The 23746-nt window shown below is 44.6% G+C and overlaps 1 protein-coding gene across 12 annotated transcripts in view; it reads left to right on the top strand.

Moving 5' to 3' along the window:
• The window catches only part of LOC116941545 (MFS-type transporter SLC18B1-like), a 37340-nt gene extending 14630 nt beyond the window's left edge, over positions 1 to 22710 (top strand). For 9 of the 12 annotated variants that reach the window (XM_032952702.2, XM_032952701.2, XM_032952708.2 and 6 more), the window contains 12 exons: positions 770 to 865; positions 1142 to 1215; positions 1782 to 1929; positions 2261 to 2417; positions 2565 to 2701; positions 3601 to 3702; positions 4492 to 4583; positions 4897 to 4992; positions 9473 to 9547; positions 11557 to 11650; positions 19431 to 19480; positions 20677 to 22710. In XM_032952702.2, the coding sequence (XP_032808593.1) occupies positions 770 to 865; positions 1142 to 1215; positions 1782 to 1929; positions 2261 to 2417; positions 2565 to 2701; positions 3601 to 3702; positions 4492 to 4583; positions 4897 to 4992; positions 9473 to 9547; positions 11557 to 11650; positions 19431 to 19480; positions 20677 to 20740 (1185 nt within the window). In that variant the 3' untranslated portion in view covers positions 20741 to 22710. Of the gene's footprint in view, positions 1 to 769; positions 866 to 1141; positions 1216 to 1781; positions 1930 to 2260; positions 2418 to 2564; positions 2702 to 3600; positions 3703 to 4491; positions 4584 to 4896; positions 4993 to 9472; positions 9548 to 11190; positions 11289 to 11556; positions 11651 to 19430; positions 19482 to 20676 lie in introns of those variants that run through there. The other 3 variants (XR_012941549.1, XR_012941550.1, XM_076066632.1) reach the window with 3 other exon arrangements.
• Positions 22711 to 23746: the final 1036 nt, after the last annotated feature.

Raw genomic sequence — 23746 nt, 5'->3', positions numbered from 1 at the left:
AAAATAACACAATCAAATTCTCAGGACAGCGCTGTCCTCCAGACAGTCTCGTCCCTTCACCTGATGAAGGCCGCTTGTGTTGTGGCCGAAACGTCGTGAGAATATTTTGTTATTTTATTTTATCAATTTATTATTTTATTCTCATTCTACGTGACTTTACCGAAAGAACCAAAGAAGACATTCATAATCCTTAAAGCTGAAATCTGAATTAGGTGACAGAAAATAGTTATTTGAGCAGTCATTTGTGGCTGGACTAAGACCATCAATTTGCTAAAACTGAGAACCCTGTGTAATCAAGGGTGAGTAAAACCCATATTCAAACCCAGGATCTCCGTGGTCTTAGCTCAGTTGTGCAACATAGTCTTATCCTCCTAAGCCGTTTGACAACCTCCCCGTTAGCCATAATCAACACAGAATAACTTTTAGAGCAGGAGAGGCCGGATATTCTGCAGTAAAAGTTTAACGCTTCAAGAGGAATGCGGCATGCATTTACACCCAGCAGTAAACATTTTAGAATATTGGGGAACATTTACCCAGCCTCTAGAAAATTGTCATTCTGTTGCATTTAATAAACATATACCACAGAACATTATTCTATTTGCTTGCTCGATATAGTGTATATATGACGTAACAGTATGCAAGTGAATTTAATCTTCATACAATTATACGCTACAAGCGGGTTATCGGTGGTGATGCATGAGGTTATTTTATCACAAGGATTATGACCATAGCTACAATATCAAGCTGATGTGTGGCTCTATCTTCCTAGGCTGCTAAGAAAGGAGCCAGCGACACGGTGGTGGGACTGATATTTGGAGTGTTTTCCCTCGTTCAGCTACTCTTTTCTCTTCTATTGGGAAAATACGTGAGTGATCGTTATTTGCCGCAGTGTTTTAAATTCCATAATTAAAATGTGTAAATGTTTGAACTGTTTGAATTTGTCTTTAACCTGTGTGTGTTCCCTAATCAATATGCTCCCCTTTTGCTCATTGTAATTCTAAGCATGCATTTAATGATTTACACACTTTTCAATGGAACAAGACTAACAATTACAGGTCAGGCCATATAAAAAAAACTTGATTTGGTGATGCTGTGGACAGAGAATGTCGATATATTTAACATACATATAATCTGTTGACAGATGGTTAAGATTGGAGTCAAGTTCACATTTCTCTCAGGACTGCTGGCCTCTGGCACCTGCACAATTCTGTTTGGGTGAGTTTGTTGCCCAGCCAAAGTCTATCGTGGATTTATTACAAGTCCTCTTTGTTGTAGCTTAATGTTTCCCAATACCATTTGTCTATTGAGTTTTGTCAGCAAGATTTAGCCTCAAATGGACACATGGAGTCACCTACAATGTCATTCCCTTAAAGTACAAGTTAGAGCTTTTGTGTTTAACATTTACATTTTCCTATGAAGCTGGGTCCCCTCCATTGACGTAGCTATCGAGTGTTTTATTTTTTACCTACGTGACTTTACCGAATTGAACCAAAGAGTATGGATCCTTGCAGTCAAGAAAGCTTCAAATCTAGAATTGAATGTGCAGGGGTTTCAACTTGCACCAGGCACCAGGCATCATGGGCATTGGAGACCCAGACCCCTGGCTATGGAGAGGAGGGGAAATTGGACAGGGAGCCTCTGGTCCCGTTGTCATGTATGTATGTATGTTGAACTTCGTTTGCACCGTACATAGCCAACTTTGCTAATCGGAGGTGCAGGGGAAGAACAACAAACTAAACACAAAAAGCAGTTCATAACGAATCCTCCGCGTCTGCGTGCAGACTCCTAGACGAGGCCCCGAGCGGCAAGATTTTCATCGCCCTTTGCTTTCTGCTGCACGGCGTGGACGCCGTGGGCTGTGCTGCCTCCATGACTGCGTCCTTCACCATCTTGATGTCGATGTTCCCGCACAACATCTCCACGACCATCGTGAGCCCTAAATAATCCCGCTTCCCATTTCAGATTCAACCTTGTCGGTTTAGTGTTCACAAGGGACAAACCTCAAGTGTTGTAATGAATGTTGAAGATGGTTATTAATATTAAACAAATTACACACGTTTCTTTCTGGCGTTATTGTGCAAGTGTCGACATTTTTTTCATCTTTTACGAAGCTATATTCACAATTATGCTGAGATCGGGCCCATTCCAGGTGATTTGGTCAGAGAGGGTTAAGCATGCGGATCACATGCATGTGTTCAGTTCTGTGGTCAATGCCGTAGTCCCGTGTGTGTAGAAGCCCCACCGGTGTCCCCTTCGGCAGGGCTTCCTGGAGCTCCTCACAGGGCTGGGTTTGGTGATGGGTCCTCCTCTGGGCGGGTTCCTGTATGAGGCGTGGGGCTACAGGATGACTCTCATAATCGTCGGCGTCTTCATGTTGCTCACCATCCCCGTCGTCCTCGCTGCTCTGCCTCCGCAAGGTGCCTGATCGCGTCTCCTCTCGTCAGATCGTGATCTCACTTTTCAAAGAAATATTGTATTGCTATGTTTCTCCAAAGCGCCGCACTACGGTACTTTCCAATTGCGGAACTGGCGCCTTGTAATGAGTGCGCGTCTCTCTCTCGCAGTGCTGGTGGGGAGCAGTGGTTCGTTCGTACGGCTCTTGTCACTGCCCTCTGTGATTGTCGTGGCATTGCTCATCTGCTGCGTGGACTCATCGATGGGTTTTTTCGATCCCAACATCTCGCTGTTCCTCTTTGAGCAGGTGAGAACACGCCACTTCAACTCCTGAACATTTGGTGGAATGTAGTCCACCTAGATCAGGAGTTTGTTTTACTCGTCTCAATGTCCATTAAAAAAATGTTACTTCATCACTGGATGAAGGCCTACCCATGCCACGCGGATTATGGGAGCTATTTGACAGCACTTGACTATGTTTGGTCAGCGCGGGTTGATGGCGGGGAGCATGGACGTGAAAGTATGACAATAAAGTACAAAGGTTGATGTTGCTCTCCTGGCCCTCTGCTGCCCACCGCGTAGTCCCTGAGCAGCCTATGACAACCAAGGTGGCTAGCCACGAGCCAGTCTCAAACCGGTTTAGCTTCTGAGATTTGAGGTCAGACAAATTCTGGGTGATTTGATGATTTGGTCATAGGCTTGTTTTTATCTTCAAATTTTAAACAAATAATGCATCTGTGAACTAATTGTCCTTCAGCATCCAAGTATTCCGATTCTTCTAGTAGCAAACCCTGCAGAGGTTTCACCTTCACTGAGTATATTCAGCAGAGTGTGGTTCATTACGCAAATACCGCTCTTCAGCTTCAAGTTATACGTGACAATAATGCATGAGCACTCAGTCCCGAAACATTTCTTGCAGAAACTTGCACTCAAAATCAATGTGTGCTGCCTTTGTGATTTATCGGTAATTAAATGGTAAGTGAATGAATTGGGGTATGTTTAATAAGAAACGAGAAATGTGTGTAGTGAAATGTGATTAAATGGCAATTAGTTCATGCTGGTGCGGCTGAGAACCTCTATCCAGTGATATCATACTAGACATCTGTGAAAAAGAACTTAATAGCTCATCGGATTTCTCCAGTCTAAAATTGTGATTTGGTATTTAATTACGTCTCTAGAAGTGCTCATTGATGTTGCCTTTCACAGTTTAATCTGAGCTCCGGGAAGATTGGACTCGTCTTCATGAGCCTGTGCATCTCGTACTCTGTGAGCTGTCCTGTCGTGGGCTACGTCAGCGACCACAGACCTGTGAGCAGGCACAGTGAGCCACTCCACTCGGCTCTTCCGGACAGTTCTTCTACAGAGACAATTTTGCGCGCACGGCCACTGTCAATCATTCACCATCGCGACACTCACATGCGGTCTCAAATCTGCCTTGCGTAAATGACTCGGTGATATCGGAAGCAAGACGGCTGCAGAAGTGCATCTGAAAGCACACGATGCAGTGACCGTCTTTAGCATAGTAAAGTCCAAATTTAAGATGGCTGGGTGGCTTAAAAACTGCCCTTGAGAGTGCTTTGGGCGAGCACTGCTCAGAGCCTGGTTAAAGCGCTTATCTGCTGTGATGCGGAGTTTGACTGTCGACCCCAAGCTTATATTGCTTCTTTTGGGGCACTGTACACTAAAAAAGTTAAGCACAATTCAAAGCATTATTCAGACTCAAGTGAGGTGACCCTGCGCTGTCAGACATCATGTTGATGCAGAATTGCAGTTATTTTGGATCACATTTATCATTGGAAAAATTATTCTTTTAATCATGGGGTGATCACAAGTGTCCCTGGGAGCAAACAAGTGTTGGGCATTGCCCATCTTAGATGCCAGCTCTGGGTCACTAATGAAATTTCAACATTTTTAATGACAGGAGTCAGTAGGACAACCACCGTTGACTTCCCAAAATTAGTACTTATTTTATCAACCACCACAGGCGAATGATGATGAGCTGAGTTGATCCCTGACCGGGATGGGAATGCACAAGCGTTTGGTTGTGTGAGCCTATTTGTGTTACCCTTCCTTTCGGCTTTGTTGTTTATTTTGCAGCAATGGATGAGATGCATGATGCTGGCTGGAGCTTTTGTATCCGGTATCTGCTTCTGCTTGTTGGGCCCTGTTCCCATCCTGCGCATCCACACGTGAGGATGACGTCAGTCACTAAACCACCTGCACATGACACCTGATAGTGGAAAGACAAAAACTGATTTTTGTCTGGTTTCCAAATTGAATATGTGGGCTGCTGTTGCTTGAGCTACCCAAACAGCTATGGAGCTGTTGTGATCATGATGTTGTCGTGCTCTTCACTTGTTTCACGGTGGTGGTACCATTATGCTATTGCTATGTAGCTCTTGTGGTTTTCTTGTATTCTTGCTATGATGCTGTTGCATTGTTGCCTTGGTGCTTTTATGTTGTGTTGTGATTACCATTATGGTGATGTTGTGGTGGCATCAGTCAGCTGTGGCTCGTGGTGGTGGTGCTGGCTGTGCTGGGTGTTTCCATCGCCACAGCCATCGTCCCCACATTTTCGGAGATCCTCCTCATGGCCACGTAAGTCCCATTTGTTTGCCATCCGGGCACGGTGCAGCCCAGTGGGTTTGAGTTTCACAAATCTCTACGTGGTCCACTAACCCTGTGGTTCATCTTCTTGGTTCTTTCGGTAAATGTCACGTAGCATGGAAATAAAATAATAAAACGTAATAAAATAAAATTCTCACGACGTTTCGGCCACAACACAAGTAGCCTTTTTCAGGTGAAGAAACAGGTCTGTCCAGAAGACAGCGCTTGAGTGAACACTGCCAAGCATGGACCGCGTCTTTTAAGCTGTGTGGGCGGAGTTAACATATTAATTGGAATATTAACCAGCACCACCACCGGAGCGGAGGAGGGTGGTGACCGAGCAAACAGAGAAAGAAAGAAAGGGAGCAGCTAAGGTGCGCTGCTCTGTCCTGTGTTGCGTTATAACTATGCTATAAACTGGACTACTGTACAATACAATATTATACCTTCCAATCTAAACTACATGGTATAATATCATATCCATAGACAAATTCCACCTTTGAATTATACAATGCGTTACTTTACACTACCCTATACTTTAGACTATGAAATATTAGACTTGTAACATTACACTATGTCTTATTCTATGAACCCAACTATATACCACACTGCTGTATATTCACTATACAATTACGATATTATATATTGCCTTATGAATTATGTTAAACATTACAATGTTATACTCTTTATTGTTATACCACATGCTATAAACCATACCATTAACCGTGGTGTGAGAGGTATTAAGAGGCATTGCCAGCGAATGGACTGCAGTCTGAAGGTCATCGTAAAATACAATCAATTAAGAACCGAAATGGTTTATAACATCTTTCCAATGGTTACTAAGCCAGACTCCATCTTCTTGGTTGAAATTGTCTCTGTGTTTGTATATGTGGATGGCCTCATGGACGAATCTCTCATGGTAGCCGGATGGCTTGCAGAGAACCTTCGTCTTGGAGAAGTAAATGTCATGTGAGCCCACTGAATTATAACAGTGATCTGCCACAGCTGAGGAGTTCGTCCTACCGTGTTTCAAGTCTGCTTTATGTTCACGGATGCCGTCCAAGATATGTCGTTTGGTTTCTCCAACGTAGTTGCTACCACAGAGGCAACTTAGTTTGTAAACGCCCGGGTACTGTATGTCTGGAACCACATCTTTTACAGACGGAACCAGATCACGGATTTTATGTACTGTGTTGAATCGGACCTGGATCGTGTGTTTATTCAGGATTTTGGAGATCTTTTTTGTGACCCCCGCAATGTAGGGTAATGTGATGGTTTTGAATGGCTCCTCAAGAGGATCCTTCTTCATGACTGGAGTGATGGCTTTGCGGATTGTGTAGTCGGAGTAACCATTAGCCTTTAGAGCTTGGTGTACGTGCTTGAGTTCACTGGCAATGTGTTCCTGGTCGGAAATGCATTGGGCTCTATGGTATAGAGTCTTGATGAGGGAGTTCTTCTGGGATGGATGGTGGTGGGAATCCGGTTTTAAGTAAGCATCCGTATGGGTATCTTTCCTGTAGACAGAGTGGCTCATTGAACCATCAGGTCTCCTTTTAATTAAGACATCCAAAAAGGGTAGCTTGCCATCTTTTTCGACCTCCATGGTAAATCTGATGGCTGGGTGTATGAAATTGATGTGGTCGAGGAATTGGTCTAGAGCAGGCCGGCCATGTGGCCAGATGACAAAAGTGTCATCCACGTACCTCTTCCATAAGGTCGGGCGTAGAGTGGCAGTCTGGATGGCGTCAGTTTCAAATTTTTCCATGAACACGTTGGCTACAACCGGAGATAGGGGGGAGCCCATTGGGGTGCCCTCAGTCTGTTTGTAGAAAGTTCCATTCCAGGTGAAGTATGTGTTGGTTAAGCAATGTCTCACCAGGGGGGGTACATCAGTATGCAGTCCTTGATGAACCAAGTCTTCAATGATTGCGATGGTGTCAGGTACCGGAACTTTGGTGAATAAGGAAACCACATCAAAACTGACAAGCAGGTCATCTGGGGACAGGGAAATACCCTTGATTGTCGATACCAGGTGAGTAGAGTTTAGTACCGCAGAGGTGGTTTGTCCAGTGAAAGGTCGCAGGATATCAGACAGAAAACGAGCCAGTTTGTCGGTGGGGGAGTTGATAGTGGAGACGATGGGACGAAGGGGTGTATCTTCTTTGTGTGTCTTTGGAAGGCCATTTAATCTTCGTGGTCTGGCCGCAGAAGGTTTCAACGAGAACTGTTTGGTTTGATCAATTAATGCTGTTGAATCAGAAATGATTTTGTTGGTTTTAGTAACCAGGCTGTTCGTGGGGTCTCTTCTTATTTTTGTATAGCTACATCGTTGAGTAGTTCCTGAATTTTGTTGTTATATTCTATTTTGTCCATGATGACAGTGGCATTGCCCTTGTCGGCTGAGAGGATGACAATGTCATCTCTCTTTTTTATTGAGATAATTCAAAGCACTCATCTTTGCTGATGTTGCAGGGTGGCATCTTAGCGTTTTTGAGAGTTGCAGCGATTTCAGATCTTGCTCCGTCTGCAGCGATGTGACCCTGGCCCTTGAGTGCAACGCCAACATGAGCAATGATATCATTAACTGGTATGTGTCTCGGTGTGACTGCAAAGTTTAGCCCTTTAGCTAAAACGGCTTTCAGACCATCAGAAATAGAACTGTTACTACGATTAATTGCGACTTTGTTAACGTCTAGCTTTTCGGTGTGTGGGTCCGATTTCTTGTTGGAAAGGCAGTTGAATTTGGAAATCAAATTGTCCTCACATCAATTCCATACACCCAGCCATCAGATTTACCATGGAGGTCGAAAAAGATGGCAAACTACCCTTTTTGGATGTCTTAATTAAAAGGAGACCTGATGGTTCAATGAGCCACTCTGTCTACAGGAAAGATACCCATACGGATGCTTACTTAAAACCGGATTCCCACCACCATCCATCCCAGAAGAACTCCCTCATCAAGACTCTATACCATAGAGCCCAATGCATTTCCGACCAGGAACACATTGCCAGTGAACTCAAGCACGTACACCAAGCTCTCAAGGCTAATGGTTACTCCGACTACACAATCCGCAAAGCCTTCACTCCAGTCATGAAGAAGGATCCTCTTGAGGAGCCATTCAAAGCCATCACCTTACCCTACATTGCGGGGGTCACAAAAAGATCTCCAAAATCCTGATAAAAACATAAGATCCAGGTCCAATTCAACATAGTACATAAAATCCGTGATCTGGTTCCGTCTGTAAAAGATGTGGTTCCAGACATACAGTACCCTTGCGTTTACCAACTAAGTTGCCTCTGTGGTAGCAGCTACATTGGAGAAACCAAACGACATCTCTCAGACCGCATTCGTGAACACGAAGCAGACTTGAAACACGGTAGGACAAACTCCTCAGCCGTGGAAGATCACTGTTATAATTCAGTGGGCTCACATGACATTGACTTCTCCAAGACGGAGGTTCTCTGCAAGCCATCCGGCTACCATGAGAGATTCGTTCATGAGGCCATCCACATATACAAACATAGACAATTTCAACCGAGAAGATGGATTTTGGCTTAGTAACCATTGGAAAGACGTTATAAATCATTTCGGTTCTTAATTGATTGTATTTTACGGTGACCTTCAGACCGCATTCCATTCGCTGCCACTGCATCTTAATACCTCTCACACCACGGTTAATGGTATGGTTTATAGCATGTGGTATAATAATAAATAGTATAACATTGTAATGTTTAACATAATTCATAAGGCAATATATAGTATCGTAATTGCATAGTGAATATACAGCAGTGTAGTATATAGTTGGGTTCATAGAATAAGACATAGTGTAATGTTACAAGTCTAATATCTTATAGTCTAAAGTATAGGGTAGTGTAAAGTAACGCATTGTATAATTCAAAGGTGGAATTTGTCTATGGATATGATATTATACCATGTAGTTTCGATTGGAAGGTATAATATTGTAATGTATAGTAGTCCAGTTTATAGCATAGTTATAATGCAACACAGGATAGAGCAGCGCACCTTAGCTGTTCTGCTTTGGTATTTTTCTGTGTGCCCAGCCCCCACCCTCCTCCGCTCCGGTGGTGGTGCTGGTTAATATTCCAATTAATATGTTAACTCCGCCCACACAGCTTAAAAGACGCGGTCCATGCTTGGCAGTGTTCACTCAAGCGCTGTCTTCTGGACAGACCAGTTCTTCACCTGAAGAAGGCTACTTGTGTTGTGGCCGAAACGTCGTGAGAATTTTATTTTATTATGTTTTATTATTATTTTATTTCCATTCTATGTGACTTTACCGAAAGAACCAAGAAGATGAATCCCTGCAGTCACGAAAGCTTTAAATCGAAATTTAACCCTGTGGTTGTACACCACTATGCTGGCGAACCTGTATATACAATTATTATACTGACAAAAAAAAGGCAATTACACCGACCGTTGTTTTACTCTCGCCGATTTTCTTGCTTTCAGTAAGAATGGCTTTGAAGAGGGGCTGGGCACGCTGGGGTTGGTGTCCGGTGTCTGCAATGGCTTGATGTCTTTCGGGTGAGTATGGCCAACATCAGAATTGGAAACATATTTCCCGTGTTAACAGGTTACACGGGGCTGCGCCAGCGTGAAGGGTAGACGTTCACTCCAGCAGGTCTTCTCAACTGGGCTGTATGGACTCGGAGGTAGTGGCATTGCTCAAGGGTTTTCATCTCGACTCTAGCGACTTGTAGGTAGTGGCATTGCTCAGGGCTTCTCAACTCGACTCTCGTGACTCGTAGGTAGTGGCATTGCTCAGGGCTTCTCAACTCGACTCTAGCGACTTGTAGGTAGTGGCATTGCTCAGGGCTTCTCATCTTGACTCTAGCGATTCGTAGGAAGTGGCATTGCTCAGGGGTTTTCATCTTGACTGTAGCAACTCGTAGGTAGTGGCATTGCTCAGGGCTTCTGAACTCGACTCTAGCGACTTGTAGGTAGTGGCATTGCTCAGGGGTTTTCCTCTCGACTCTAGAAACTTGTAGGTAGTAGCATTGCTCAGGGGTTTTCATCTCGACTCGAGCGACTTGTAGGTAGTGGCATTGCTCAGGGGTTTTCAACTCGACTCTAGCGACTTGTAGGTAGTGGCATTGCTCAGGGCTTCTCAACTCGACTCTAGCAACTCGTAGGTAGTGGCATTGCTCAGGGGTTTTCATCTCGACTCGAGTGACTCATAGGTAGTGGCATTGCTCAGGGCTTCTCAACTCGGCTCTAGCGACTTGTAGGTAGTGGCATTGCTTAGGGGTTTTCAACTCGACTCTAGCGACTTGTAGGTAGTGGCATTGCTCAGGGCTTCTCAACTCGCCTCTAGCAACTCGTAGGTAGTGGCATTGCTCAGGGGTTTTCATCTCGACTCGAGTGACTCGTAGGAAGTGGCATTGCTCAGGGCTTCTCAACTCGGCTCTAGCGACTTGTAGGTAGTGGCATTGCTCAGAGGTTTTCAACTCGACTCTAGCGACTTGTAGGTAGTGGCATTGCTCAGGGCTTCTCAACTCGACTCTAGCAACTCGTAGGTAGTGGCATTGCTCAGGGGTTTTCATCTCGACTCGAGTGACTCGTAGGAAGTGGCATTGCTCAGGGCTTCTCAACTCGACTCTAGCGACTCGTATGGCGTGGAATTCCCCTTGAGTCTGCAGGGGGTGTAACTGCACTGGGGGCCCAGGTGCCAGGCTGCATCAGAGCCCATTCATTGCCATCCATGCTTGGGTGCTGCCCACAGGGGTCCACTGGCATAATTAGGGGCCAAGGGGTCTGCTTCAGCGGCCATCACGAAGTGCGAAGAAATCCCCAAAGGAAAGTCCACTCTGCCATGCCGAACCCTCTTGAAGAAGAGTCTTGAGATTAGGTGAGGGTTCCCAGAGATAAATATTAAAGTGGATCCTTCCACTTATTATACTACCCTCACATTGTGCACGTAATAGTTAATTTTATTTAACTCAAACTCTTCCATTAGGCTGATGGTCAGAATAAAAGAGATTGCGCAAACAAGACACGAGATGGCAGAGTACAGACAGTACAAATACGACTGGTAGTACACCATCGACAGTAATAACAATAGAAATATCCTGAAATGGGGAGTACAGACAAATTGCAACCCCTGAAATGCAACACATCGTACATCTAGATTAAAGAATAATTTCTTTACAACTGCTTTTTGTGTTTAGTTTGTTGTCCTTCCCCCACACCTCCAGTTATCACGTTTGGAGACATATGGCACGAAAGTGGTTCACCATTCATACGTACATCGTCGTCGTCATTCATGGTCAGTTTGCGGTTGAATGAAAGACACTTCGAGCCTTCGCCATCTGCGATACAACAATGAACCTATCACTGACAAACGAGCTGATTTCGTTGCTCCAACTCTGTGGTGGATGTGTTCCTAGGCACATTGAAGCGTAGCTTACCCAATGACAACCGTTCTATTTTCCAGAAAGTACCGTGACATGGGGTATCTGCGTTAAGATATTCCATGAAATTAAAATCTCAGATGCGCATTGTGCATTGACGGTTGCCTTCCTTGTGGACCTCAGGAACTTCATAGGCCCCACGCTGGGCGGACTCCTCGATGACTACGTGAACTTCAAGTGGGCCGCGACCATGGAGGGGCTGCTCTTAATCCTTGCGGTGAGCCACCGGTGGGGACACATCACTCCAGACTCGCACGGAACATCTGAGAGCAGCCACCATCGCACCTCTGTGAATGAATGGTGCCAGTCAGTGCACAGTTTATCAAATGAGTGTGCATTTAATTGATTGATTTCCAAAATATGATTAGATATTGTTTAATTGACTTATAAGAGATTCAGAAATGCATAATGTTGTATAGATGGCCCGAATGTGGATGGAACAGCTGGTCATTCGGTCCAAGATTAAAAACTCAGTTATTTTTTGTAAAATAGTAATAAAAATGTGCTGCCTTTGTCAATCCTCTGCTGGATGAAGGCCTCCCCATGTCGTGTCGTTCATGGGGGTTGTTTGACCATACTTCATGCTGGTCAGTACAGGTTGGATAAAGGATGGGGCCAGGACCAGTTAAGATATCACTCGCCACTGGTGTTATCTGTAGTTGGGAATCAGGTCACTGGGTTTATGCAGCCGGGTAGTGGTGGCTATGCACGTGGCTAGGAAAGCAGCACTGTGGAGGCGGCGAGGGTTGGTGGATCGGACAAATGAACCTAATGGCGGTACCCCGGGGTACCGTAGTTACCCCGGCTCTCGCATAATGTCCGTGATGCAGTCACTTTTAGTCTGTTGATGGTCGGCGATGCGGCAATCGACTCATCTCGACGAGCTGTACACTACGATGCACCACTACAGTGCGTGCGAGCGTTCAGGGTTTCAGCGCAATCGTCCTCGCTGCGTTTCGACATCGCGGCAAAGCACTGATATCGGATTGGTTGGTACCCCAGTCGCGGAGTTAAGTACACCCCTGGAAAAAAAATAGTGTCCCAGAAATTTAATATTTAATTGCCTCGGTCATTTTGTATTATTTGGTACCCCGGGGAACCGCCATAAGGATCAAATGACAAAATGTTGCGAGACTTCCTGTAGGCATTGAGGTGCAATACCGTGGCTTGCCAACAGGTTGAGGTACAGCAAATTGTGGATTGATACCAACTGTCCGCTCTGTATGGTATAAAGCAGTTTTCTCCTTTGAAAGGCCCATGGGCCACTGGTGGCACCTGGTGGTCTTTAGTGTGGCCCCTGACGTGTGGCCCACGACAATACACAAAAGTGAAAACACCTCCCCATCATCATCGTACCGCTGTCAAACCACAATGCTTTGAAATGTGTGGCGGCCCTCACACTGATGATGTCTTATTGGCGAAAGTAAAAATTAGTGAAGAACACTGGTATAGAGGGTTGCCCTCTCGCAAACATGGATTTTCTCCTGGGCCTCTGGTATCCTCCCACATGTGTAGTGACATCATGGATGTCACTGTGTAATGCCGGCCCTAGAGAGGCACGGTGTGCGGTGTATTGACATCGCAGGCACCACGCGGATGTGGGTGCAGTACCGGCCCTCGAGGGGCTCGGTGTGCGGTGTATTGACATCTCAGGCACCACTGACATGTGGGTGCAGTACCGGCCCTCGAGGGGCTCGGTGAGCGCTGTCTGACAGCGCTGGATGGCACCACGCTCTGCGTGCAGTGCCGGCCCCTACAGGATGGGGTGTGAGAGTGACGGCCATGGGAATGGGGTTACTAAGGGCCATGGCACTCTGGTTGACCCCGAGGGACACGTGACCGGTGAAGTCTACACAGGGTCCCCAGATGGGGGCTAGGGGTGGTCATGTGTCAGGGTCGATATTCTGCTCGAGGATTCTAGAAGGTGGTCGTGGCTAAGGGCGGAGCCAGCCACGCCCCAGAGGATAAAAGCCGGGTCCCCCAGAGGGACCGGCTGCTGTTTTTCATCCTGAAGAAATCTTCGTTCTACGTCCTACAGACTCTCCAACACGTGGACCTGGACCCAAGCTGTGGTCCGGTCCGTTGTAGCTAGTTACCGTGTAATTAGTGCAGTTAGCCTGGTAGTCCACCACCATAGGTTGTTATAGTGTTAAGGGGTAGTTACCCCGTGTGTTGGTATTGATAAATGTGTTGCCTCCCAAGAGTACGTCTGTGACTCAGTTGAATCCACTACACATGTATAAACACTAATTAGCTAAAAGCATCTTAGTATATAGAGAACTGCAGAGCAATTGTTGGCGCCAGCTTACCGCCTGTCATCCTTCCAGCTTGATCTGTGGTTCTTCAGCGATTGTGGGATACAATTTGAATGAACGACTCTATATAAAATGAATCCTTATATAGATACCATACTGTGAAAACTACTGTGACACCTTTGATATAATGCATACTAGAGTATTCATATTTTTTGTTCTTTTAGGTAGAATTTTCCAAGTGAGCATTTGTGTAACAATGTTGTATATAGGGCTTTTTCCAAAAATTAATATTAAAAATAATTCTGCCATTTTTCAAACAATAATCGATTAAATAAATAAATAAAACACCCTAAAACCCGCTACCTCCCACAAGCACCAAGCAGCTGGAGGTCGTAAAAGGCCATTAAATAATAAACTCCAGGGCAAAGGTAGGTTAACGACGATCTGCAAAATCTCCAGATTTCCAAAGGGTCACATACCATGACCTGCTGGGCACTTTTAACAGTTCACAAACAAATATCCAGAATCACAGGCACGGACACAGAGCACAGGGCAAACGGACATTATAACTGATATTTTTTTTGTACGGAAAAAGTTCAAGCTTGGCTATAAGAATAAGTCGACATGATAGACTGCAGTCTATATTAGTGGCTTTATTATTACTTATTTTATTTCACCATTATTCAACTCACATATTGTTTCTTATTGTATATTTCTATCTATGTAACTTCACCAAGAGAACCAAGGAATGTGAATTCAGGCAGTCAAGAAAGTGAGGGCTTGGTTATATCTCCAGCCTCGAGATATCTCTGACCTCGAGAAGAAAAAAACACGGATCCCTGGATGCAGACAGGGAGCAAAAGTTGATAAAACCCTTGAAATACCGGAGGTAACATCTAATGGTACATTACAAACCTTGGTTAAACATTAACCAAATAATTATCACAAGAGATTAGACCTTGGGTAATTCATTAGAGGTACAAGAAAATAGGTCAACCACACCAGACCAGATAAATGTATTCCATGAAATCAGAGCCTCCCCGGCCACCTTTGTCTTCCAACAATTTGACACAAACACATGGTAGCCATAAAAACGAATGAAAGGAGCGTCCCCTCCCTTAGCGGACACCACGAAGAGAGGGGTTGAGAGGGCAAACAAACATCAATTTGATGTAAAGCAGCCCGGGGTCACCAAGGGAAGAGGGGAGGGGGGAAATCAGGTGCGGCCGCGGGGGGAGAGAATGAAGGAGTAAGCATCTGTTTCTTTTTTCCCTCGCATGAGATGCGCAGAGGGGAGATTTTTCGGATATAAACAGCAACATGACACACACACTTCAGCTCGACAATTCAGCTCGACAAAGGAGCTCAGCAAGGGACAGCGAGACAGCAGCTCGGAAGAGGACAGCAAGCCAGCTCCGGGGCATGGCCTCGAGATCAACAATGCGTGTGGTGCATCGCGGAGAAGAGGGGCGAGGTGATGTTAGGTGTTGAGTAGCGACATGCTACATTGTGCGAATTCAGCGCCATCAGAAGAAGTATCGCTCGAAAATCATTCCGCTCTGGGCATCGACTCACAAGAGCCACTGCGGTGCGAGCTAAGCTTACGAGAATTCCAGCATCATCCGCGAGAGAGGGCGGAAAGCGCCAAACGTCGACCGAGCCTGCCATCAACGAACGAAAGCATCGTTCATCGCCAGAGAGCCGGAGCCGGAGAGGGCGCGCAGTCGCGCCACCAGCGCCACCAAGCAAGGGTGCCAGCTGCCAGCGGACAAGCGTTGTGCCGACTCGGCTCATCCAGCAGGGGAAAGAGCCTGACCAGCCGCCCGTGAGCAAGAGTGTCAGCGCCAGCGAGCGCGCCGTGGGTTCGACCCACACGCGCACCGGCCGGCACCGGCTGGGAACCAAGACAAGAGTGAGGAACTGCAGACAGCGGAAGAGCTGCGGGCGCTATCTGACGACGGGATCATCGCGCACCGACGGCGAGCGTCGTGCCGACTCTTCCACCCAGCTGTGGACCGAAACTGTGGCCGCCCGTGTGAAAGAGGGAGTGTCAAGCTGTCCGTACAATACACACACCCTCACACCCTCACCGCTCCGCAAGGAACAAACACATTTTTCAACGTAGGGATGCCCAACCCCAGCGTCTGCATAACGCAAAGAATTAACGCAAGAAGACCAACAACACTCACACATTAACACATACAAGAAGACTCATGATAAGTGCGTTAAATATCAACTGATCGTGAAGAACATTGCTGCCCATTGAGTTACGTGGATACGGTCATTTAGAAGTATTTTAGTCGTTCGTTTTTTTTATTGCATAATCTTACCAATGAATTAATTGATAACTACTTTTAACTTCGGGACATGTTTCTTTATTGCCCTTCGTATGAATGTCGTCGCATGAATTTTTAGGGACTTTTTCCTATCACCGTATATGCTCGCGTTACTCTAAGGAATTAATCAATTATTCTGTTACCCAGTTTAACAACGTGATCACTGAGGGTTAAATGTATGGATCGATGAGGAGAACATCTCCAGGAGTACTGTGTTGACAATTCCAAGCATAAGAGTTCGCATATTAGAGTGTTATGTTTTTGTTTAGAAATTAAAATTGCTTAACACAGAAGTGTTTGAGTGTTTCTTTCCTGAGCTCATGCATAATAATCTTAATTATAAGAACTGTATCCTGCGGTGAGATTTGAATTTGGAGACCTGACATAAACACACTAAGACATAATCAGTAAATGTTAAAGCGAGAATAATTGTATTACACTGATTGATAATACAACCCTAGACAATGAAGCCGAGCTTAATCTAGCATACTTACATCACATCTGCATAACTTCATACGATTGATTGTCTTATCCTGATTGATAATACTACCCTCGACAACGAGGTTGAGCTTAATCATCATAACGGCTCGCATTAGCATAATCACATACATTCACATAAACCAATGCGATTATCTCGAATTTGCATACTTTATGTGCATAATTACATAAATTCACATAATTTCAGATAATTACGCATTTCTACAAATTTCATTTTAATTTTATTATTTTCATCAAATTTTCAATACCCGGCATATACAACAACATGCACATTTTACTTTTTGGCTTTTGATGAATGACACTATGTAACACAAATTTTGTTCCTGGGTAGTAAGTGTTATTTCTTAATTGCTTATGCCTAAAAAGTATAGAAAATGGCTATTATTCCCCACCAACTTTGCTTTTGTGACCAGGACAGTGATATTTTGAAATTGACCTATTTTCAATGAGATAACGGGCGAATTTGTGTCTTGTCGTTCACATAAAGTGAGAAAAAAACATATGGATAAAAATTTACATGTATTTATACTAAAGTAATACAAAAATGACGACAAAAGATTTAGAAGTGAGTAGTTTTCGAGATTTACGATTATGCTGTAAATCACTTTCACGAATCAGCCGCCAAATGTAGTCTCCCATCATATTCTCGTTATACTGTCCTTGGAAGTGGCGTTCAAAGTCCAGTATATCCTGGTGGAAGCGCTCGCCTTGCTCCTCCGAGTATGCTCCCATGTTCTTGAATTTATAAAGTTCTTCACCAGAGTCTCAACCAGCTCCACATAGTTTTCGACCTTGTGATTGCCCAGGAAGCCACGAACCACTGCGACAAAGCTGTTCCAAACCGCATTCTCCTTACTAGTGAGCTTCTTAGGGAATTCATTGCACTTCAGGATCTTCTTTATCTGTGGTCCGATGAAGACACCGGCTTTGACCTTTGCCTCATCTTAGGGAATAAGTCTTGAAGGTAGTTGAAGGCTGCCAACTCCTTATGAAGGCTCTGACAAGTTGTTACATAAGGCCCAATTTGATGTGCAGTGGTGGCATCGGCACCTTCCGGGGTTTCGACCAGTGGCTCCCACTTGACATTGTTACTCCCCACAGAGAACTCGGTCCGCTGTGGCCAGTCCCGCCTGTGGTAGTGCACCTTGGTGTCCCTGCTGTCCCAAAGGCAAAGATAGCAGGGAAACTTGGTAAAATCGCCTTGGAGACTCATCAGGAATGCCACCATTTTGAAGTCTCCGATGACCTCCCAGCCGTACTCATCATAATTCAAGGCATCCAGCAAGGTCTTGATGCTGTTTTAATCCTCTTTGAGGTGCACCAAGTGAGCCAGGGGAAGAGACGGGTACTTGTTACCATGATGGAGCAGCACGGCTTTGAGGCTCCTGGATGAGCTGTCAATCAAGAGGCGCCACTCATTCAGGTTACAGGCGATTTTGATTGCCTCGAACATACTGGTCACATTGTGGCAGAAGCAAAGCCCATCTTGACAGGTGAAGAAGCTGCAAAAAAATTGGTGACGCTTCCTCTGATCTGCGACTTGCACAGTTTCATCCAACAAGTTCCACTGCTTGAGCCTAGACATCAACAGCTCGGCATTGGACTTGGTGAGACCAGGATCTCTGATCAAGTCGTTGAGGTCTTTTTGGTTGGGGTAGTATGGCTTTTCTCAACTCCACCTCTGAAATTATCATCTGGATCTACAACGTCTTCCTCGCTGTCTGACTTGCTGCTCTCTTCTAAAGACGGCTGCTCTCTCTCCGGAGGAGTGGGTATGGGGAGCTCATGCCAGTGTGGCACCGGGGCGATGGATGCATTCTTGCCAGTCCAACGTTTGGAAGAGTCCACAATGCAGAAGTAGCAGTTGCTTGAGTGGTCAGTGGGTTCCCACCAATTCTTGGGATAGCGAACTTCATGGCTCTCTTTTCCTCTCTGTACCATCCGACAAAAATACATTTATTTCACCCATGACAAATGTGTAAGAGATTCTCGCAACATTTTTCATTTATTATATATATTTTCAATAACATTAAAAATTGTAAAACATTTGAAAATTAAAAACTTTAACAATTAAATTTTTAAAAACAAATTTGAAACATAAAATTCCGAGCAACAATTGTCCATCTTACCTTCCAGAGTTTTTTTGCATTGCTCGCAGGTTAAATGAGGTGCCCAGGGTTTGTCTTGATCCCCGACAGGCATGCCAAAATATGCCTTGTAGGCCTCACACATCTTATACAGATGCTTCCACAGAGTACTTTTTCCCTCTTGTCTTGATAAATCGGCCGCAGACATAGCAAAATGCGTCTGCCGGATGCTTGCAGCCTCTTGATGCCATCTCAGAAAAATTCAGATATGTATCCACTTAGGCAGCTGGAACTAAACTGAGCTGGTGGGCTTAAGGGCCCTGTATTTATACTACTATTTATATTACTGGAAACTTCTAGACTGTTCTAGAAGTTACTCCAAGTTTACTCATCATTGAATATATCTGGAATGTTCTGAAAAAAAATTTAATTTAAAAATATCACTGTCCAGGTCACTAAAGCACAGTTTTGTGGGGAATAATAGCCATTTTCTGTCCTTTTGAGGCATAAGCAATTAGGAAATAACACTCCCCAGGAACAAAAAAATTAATAAAAAATTGTTACACTGTAATTCAATATGTTATTTCATGTAATGCCTTACCCGTGAGTCAGGATGTAGTTTTGAGATGTAAATGCAATGGGTGGGGGAGGACTGGGTTGGATGAGTTAATTTCCCCACCAAGTTGGCAACAGTAAAGGAAAATGTTGAAACATTACACGGGCTTCGTAAAATAACACACAACTGGCACTGGCTACACTTTGTAGTACATCACTGCGGTCTGTCTGTGATTGTAACACTTTTTTCAATTATTGTATTCCAGGCATTCCTCATGCTTGCATTTTACAGCTACGAGTGCATCAGTGAAAACAGGTATTTGCACAGTGATCTGAGCACGCCGGCCTGCTATCACAGGGTTTTTATTTAATTTCCCAGCCAGAGGCTTTGCTTAGCCTTTCATCTGTATGTATTCATAGAAATAACAATTTATTACATGTGTAAGGACAGTAAGGGGGAATGATGAGGACAGTACGGCTTCCCGTGGCCGTGGTTACCAATTAACGTGACGGAACAGACAGGAATGTTGATTTAAATCTTTCGTGACTGCAGGGATTCATATTCTTGGTTATATCGGTAAAGTCACGTAGAAGGGAAACAATAAAATAATAAAAATATAAAACAACAGACAGGGTTACGTATGGGACCTAAGTGGTCGTTAATAATGATTGATGCACTGGCAGGGTCGCGTGAGGATAAGCACGGGATCTGAAGGGTCGTAAATAGTAATTGGGACAGAGACAGACAGGGCCAGGTGCAGTGAGAGAGTGTTGGGGGGGGGGGAAAGGGGCGTGGCCGGGTCGTAAGGGGGATAAAAGCCGGCCAGAACAGGACTCTGGGCTGCTGTTGTGGGGGAACCAGGAAGCTGTCGTCGTCTTGGAGCGGGTCGTCTACATCATCTTGGATTGGGCACCTTGTAGTCTTGAAAGGCTAGAGTTACATTGTCTCCGTGACTACTACACGTCCGCTCATGTGTAGCCAGCCAACTACACAGGGAGCGTATCGTAGAGTCGCAGAAGTTACCCAGGTGTATATAGTCACTCGCGGATACTCGTTAAGTTAGCAGTGAGTCGGTGGACTTTATGCACAATAAATATACATAAAACTGACGAAGACGGTGTCTCTGAGAGCAACATTACACATGTATCCAAATTGGGAAAAAACAATTGAAAAGCCCCCCCCCCCCCAAAAAAAAAAGAACGTCAATATTACATAGAGACTGCCCCCATTTTGAAAATGTGGAATTTTGACCACTGGCTGACATCTGCCAATGGGAATGGGCACTGTACTCTTAAAATATTTCCACACTGGGTACACCATATCCAGTATACATCTGGCTATAGATGTGGCTCTTAGTTCTCTACCTACTCCGGTCTACCAGCAAACCTGCAAAAAAATATTCAGTGAAAAATTAAGCCCTGTGAATAACCAAGTTGCACCACGCTCACGTTGTTGAGAGTGCATTTCACACATCCCGTGTCCACTTTTGTTGCCACGTTCTCTCTCTGCAGGCACCGTCGGACAGAAGAGCTGCTCGGCGATGTGGAGGAGGCCACCAGACCCCTGCTGTCCTAGCTAGCTGGGTGGAGTTGGACAAGCCAAGCATCGGCGTTCAATGTGCGAGGAGGGCCGGTGCGACCGCGGTCGATTGCGCCAGCATTAGCACACGGCACTCATTGCAAGCAAAAAAGAGGTGGATCTAGAAACTTGGCAAGGGGGAGGTGGATCTGAAATTTCCAGATTTTTAAATGGAGCCCTAAATTGATAATAGTAATAATGAAATCTATTTACTTTTACTGGTAAATATCAATAAAATACTTATCAATTTTTGGGGTTTTCAAGATGCCACCCCTTTGGATCCACCACTGATGCAAGCAAGAACACATTATAAATGTGTACGTGTTAAAGTGGCAAGGTGGCTCACAGGTGATAGTGCTGAGCTGGAACCGTTGTGAACCTAGTTTCGATTCCAGGCAGCTGCCACCATTAAATCAATGTTCTCAAGTGCAATACACTTATAGTCTTCGCCCAGTCACCACTAACTGCGCACACAAAAACAGCACGGTAAATTAAATTCTGCACTTAATGTTGAATCCCAGCACTGAGCTGATTATTGGTTTTACTGTCATGCGATGAGCATTACTCTGCCCCCTACTGTGGTGACCAGAGGTCACTTTAAGGGGACCGAGAGATCCGAGTGGATTCTGCTAATCTTGAAAAAATGCTGGTTGCACATTTTGGGAGAATTGTAGGGGAAATACTAAATGAAAATGAGTATTGAGACTCAAGTGTTCCTGCACTGTCAGACATGTTGATGGAGAATTGCAGAATTGCAGTTGTCCCTGTGCAAAATTGTACAAATGTGCATGACAAAACAATGTCACCACCATTATTATTGCATGATGTTTATCATAAACAGTAAGCGGCTGTCAAAAATGTTAACCTCCAGATTACATTTAAACTACTGTACAGTGTTGATGATGGTCATCTCTTTTTGTTTGTGCCTGTACACCCACTGCCAGTGCAGTCCCAGACAGTATATTTATTTGTAATCGTGCACAAATCACATCAGAATCAGGTGAAAATATATTGAGATATAGTGGAATTTTATAACTCGAAAAGGAATTTGAAAAAAAAACATCCCAATTTCGGAATCTTATAAAATCATGAGATGAAGGTTGATATGTTCTTGAATAAAGGAAAATTGTTGACACTTTTTGAGAGGAAATGGCACTGAAACTATTGATTTTAAGACTTAACTTTTTCATTTGCCTTACTCGGAACGGTTTTACCACCTCTTATGTATCGAAGAATATTTGTGCCTTAGATTTCTCAGAAATGTGAAAAATACTTTCAATAATTTAAGCTGGCTGTAGCATATCCATTATTCTGTTCACATGTGTTGTAATATATTTACTATGTATTCCACTACAAGTTTGTCGGTTGCACCGTTTTAAAAGTACACCATGCTTCAGCTAATGGTACCTTGAAACTTTAACTGGCTCGAATGCTAAAACATGTTTCTCATGTACGAGGAACATCCTGATAGTAATTAACAATATTTGTTCGTCAACTAACAACATATGATCGTCGAACAAAAGGCGTGTGAATGTAACGTGTGAAAACGTCAGGAAGCAGGTCAAAAAATTTGAAGATGGTAATAGTGGAGACTGTCGTTAAATCCAGCAGTGGCAGATGACTCCCAACAATTACACAGAACGGAGGAAATCATTCGTACTATCGTTGCAGATTGGTCACCACACTGTCGGGACTCTCTCATATATTGGCTTATCAGTATATGTGTGGATAGTGTTTGAGTGGGTGTGGCTATGCAAGTCGTGGGCCTGGTTGGAGGGACATTCGGTTCCCCATGCCCCAGTGGAGCCTCCCAGATATTGGGTAGCCTTAACAAAAAAGTCAACAGTAGAACTCCCATTTATTTGACACAGGATACGTCCGTGTATTTGTTAGTGGGGAATATATTGTGTGTATTTATGGAATCGAAAGTAAGTTTAAATGTAAATAAAATTCCTTTTAAAAAGTGATATCGTTCGAACACTTTAATTTTTGTTGCATTGTTTGTCACCTTCACATGTCTCATCTGATGTTATCTTCTAGGCTACGTTGCTGTTATTGTAATGTTAGAGTTTAAAACGGTGTCGTATAGAACACACCATGAAGAGACATGGGCTGGATGAAGACCTCCCCGTGCCAGCCATGTGGATTGGTGACTAGGGGACTCGGAACGAACTCAGATGTAAGGCATGGCACTGAACTCCTGAACTCAGCCGGATTTACGGATCTAAGAGCATAAGGGGCTGTCCATAATGACGTCACGCACCTGGGGGGGGGTGGTCAGACATTTGTAACGATGTGTGACGAGGGGGGGGGTTTGAAAAATGTGACGTCACATCAAAATGCGCAACTTTAAATAAATATAGACTTTTTAATAAATGTTTTTTTCCTACAACATCAGAGTGCAGCGGCACATTAAATACGCACTACAATGACAATAGTTTAAAGCACGTTTTATTTTCAAAATGGAAATATGTTTTTTTTTGGGGGGGGGGCAGAGCTTTGTGACGTCATATTTGAGGGGGGGTCTTACTTTTGTGACGCCGTGTGACGAAGGGGGGGGGGGTCAAAAATCGTCCAAAATCGCGTGACGTCGTTTATGGACGGTCCCTAACATTAACATTGACTTTTAATTTTGACTAAAAAAAAGTTTACACGAATCAAATTTTCAGGTCCAGCCAAAAAAAAATCCATTGCGATAAGTCAAGAGTGTTTATTTCGTGGGATATAATAGTCGCGCCGAATGAACATGGACTATCCACCACTGCTCCCCACGACAGGGCAATGCTTTACACCACCCAGCAGCAGCAGCAACCAGCAGCAGCAGCAGCCAGCAGCAGCAGCCAGCAGCAGCAGCCAGCAGCAGCCAGCAGCAGCAGCAGCAACCAGCAGCAGCCAGCAGCAGCAGCAGCCAGCAGCAGCCAGCAGCAGCAGCAGCCAGCAGCAGCAGCCAGCAGCCAGCAGCAGCGAGCAGCAGCAGCCAGCAGCAGCAGCCAGCAGCCAGCA

Source organism: Petromyzon marinus, chromosome 12 (assembly GCF_048934315.1).
Source record: "Petromyzon marinus isolate PM22_M1 ecotype Great Lakes invasive population chromosome 12, UKy_Petmar_22M1.pri1.0, whole genome shotgun sequence".
Lineage (NCBI taxonomy): Eukaryota > Metazoa > Chordata > Hyperoartia > Petromyzontiformes > Petromyzontidae > Petromyzon > Petromyzon marinus.
This window is presented reverse-complemented; position numbering and strand designations above follow the sequence as displayed.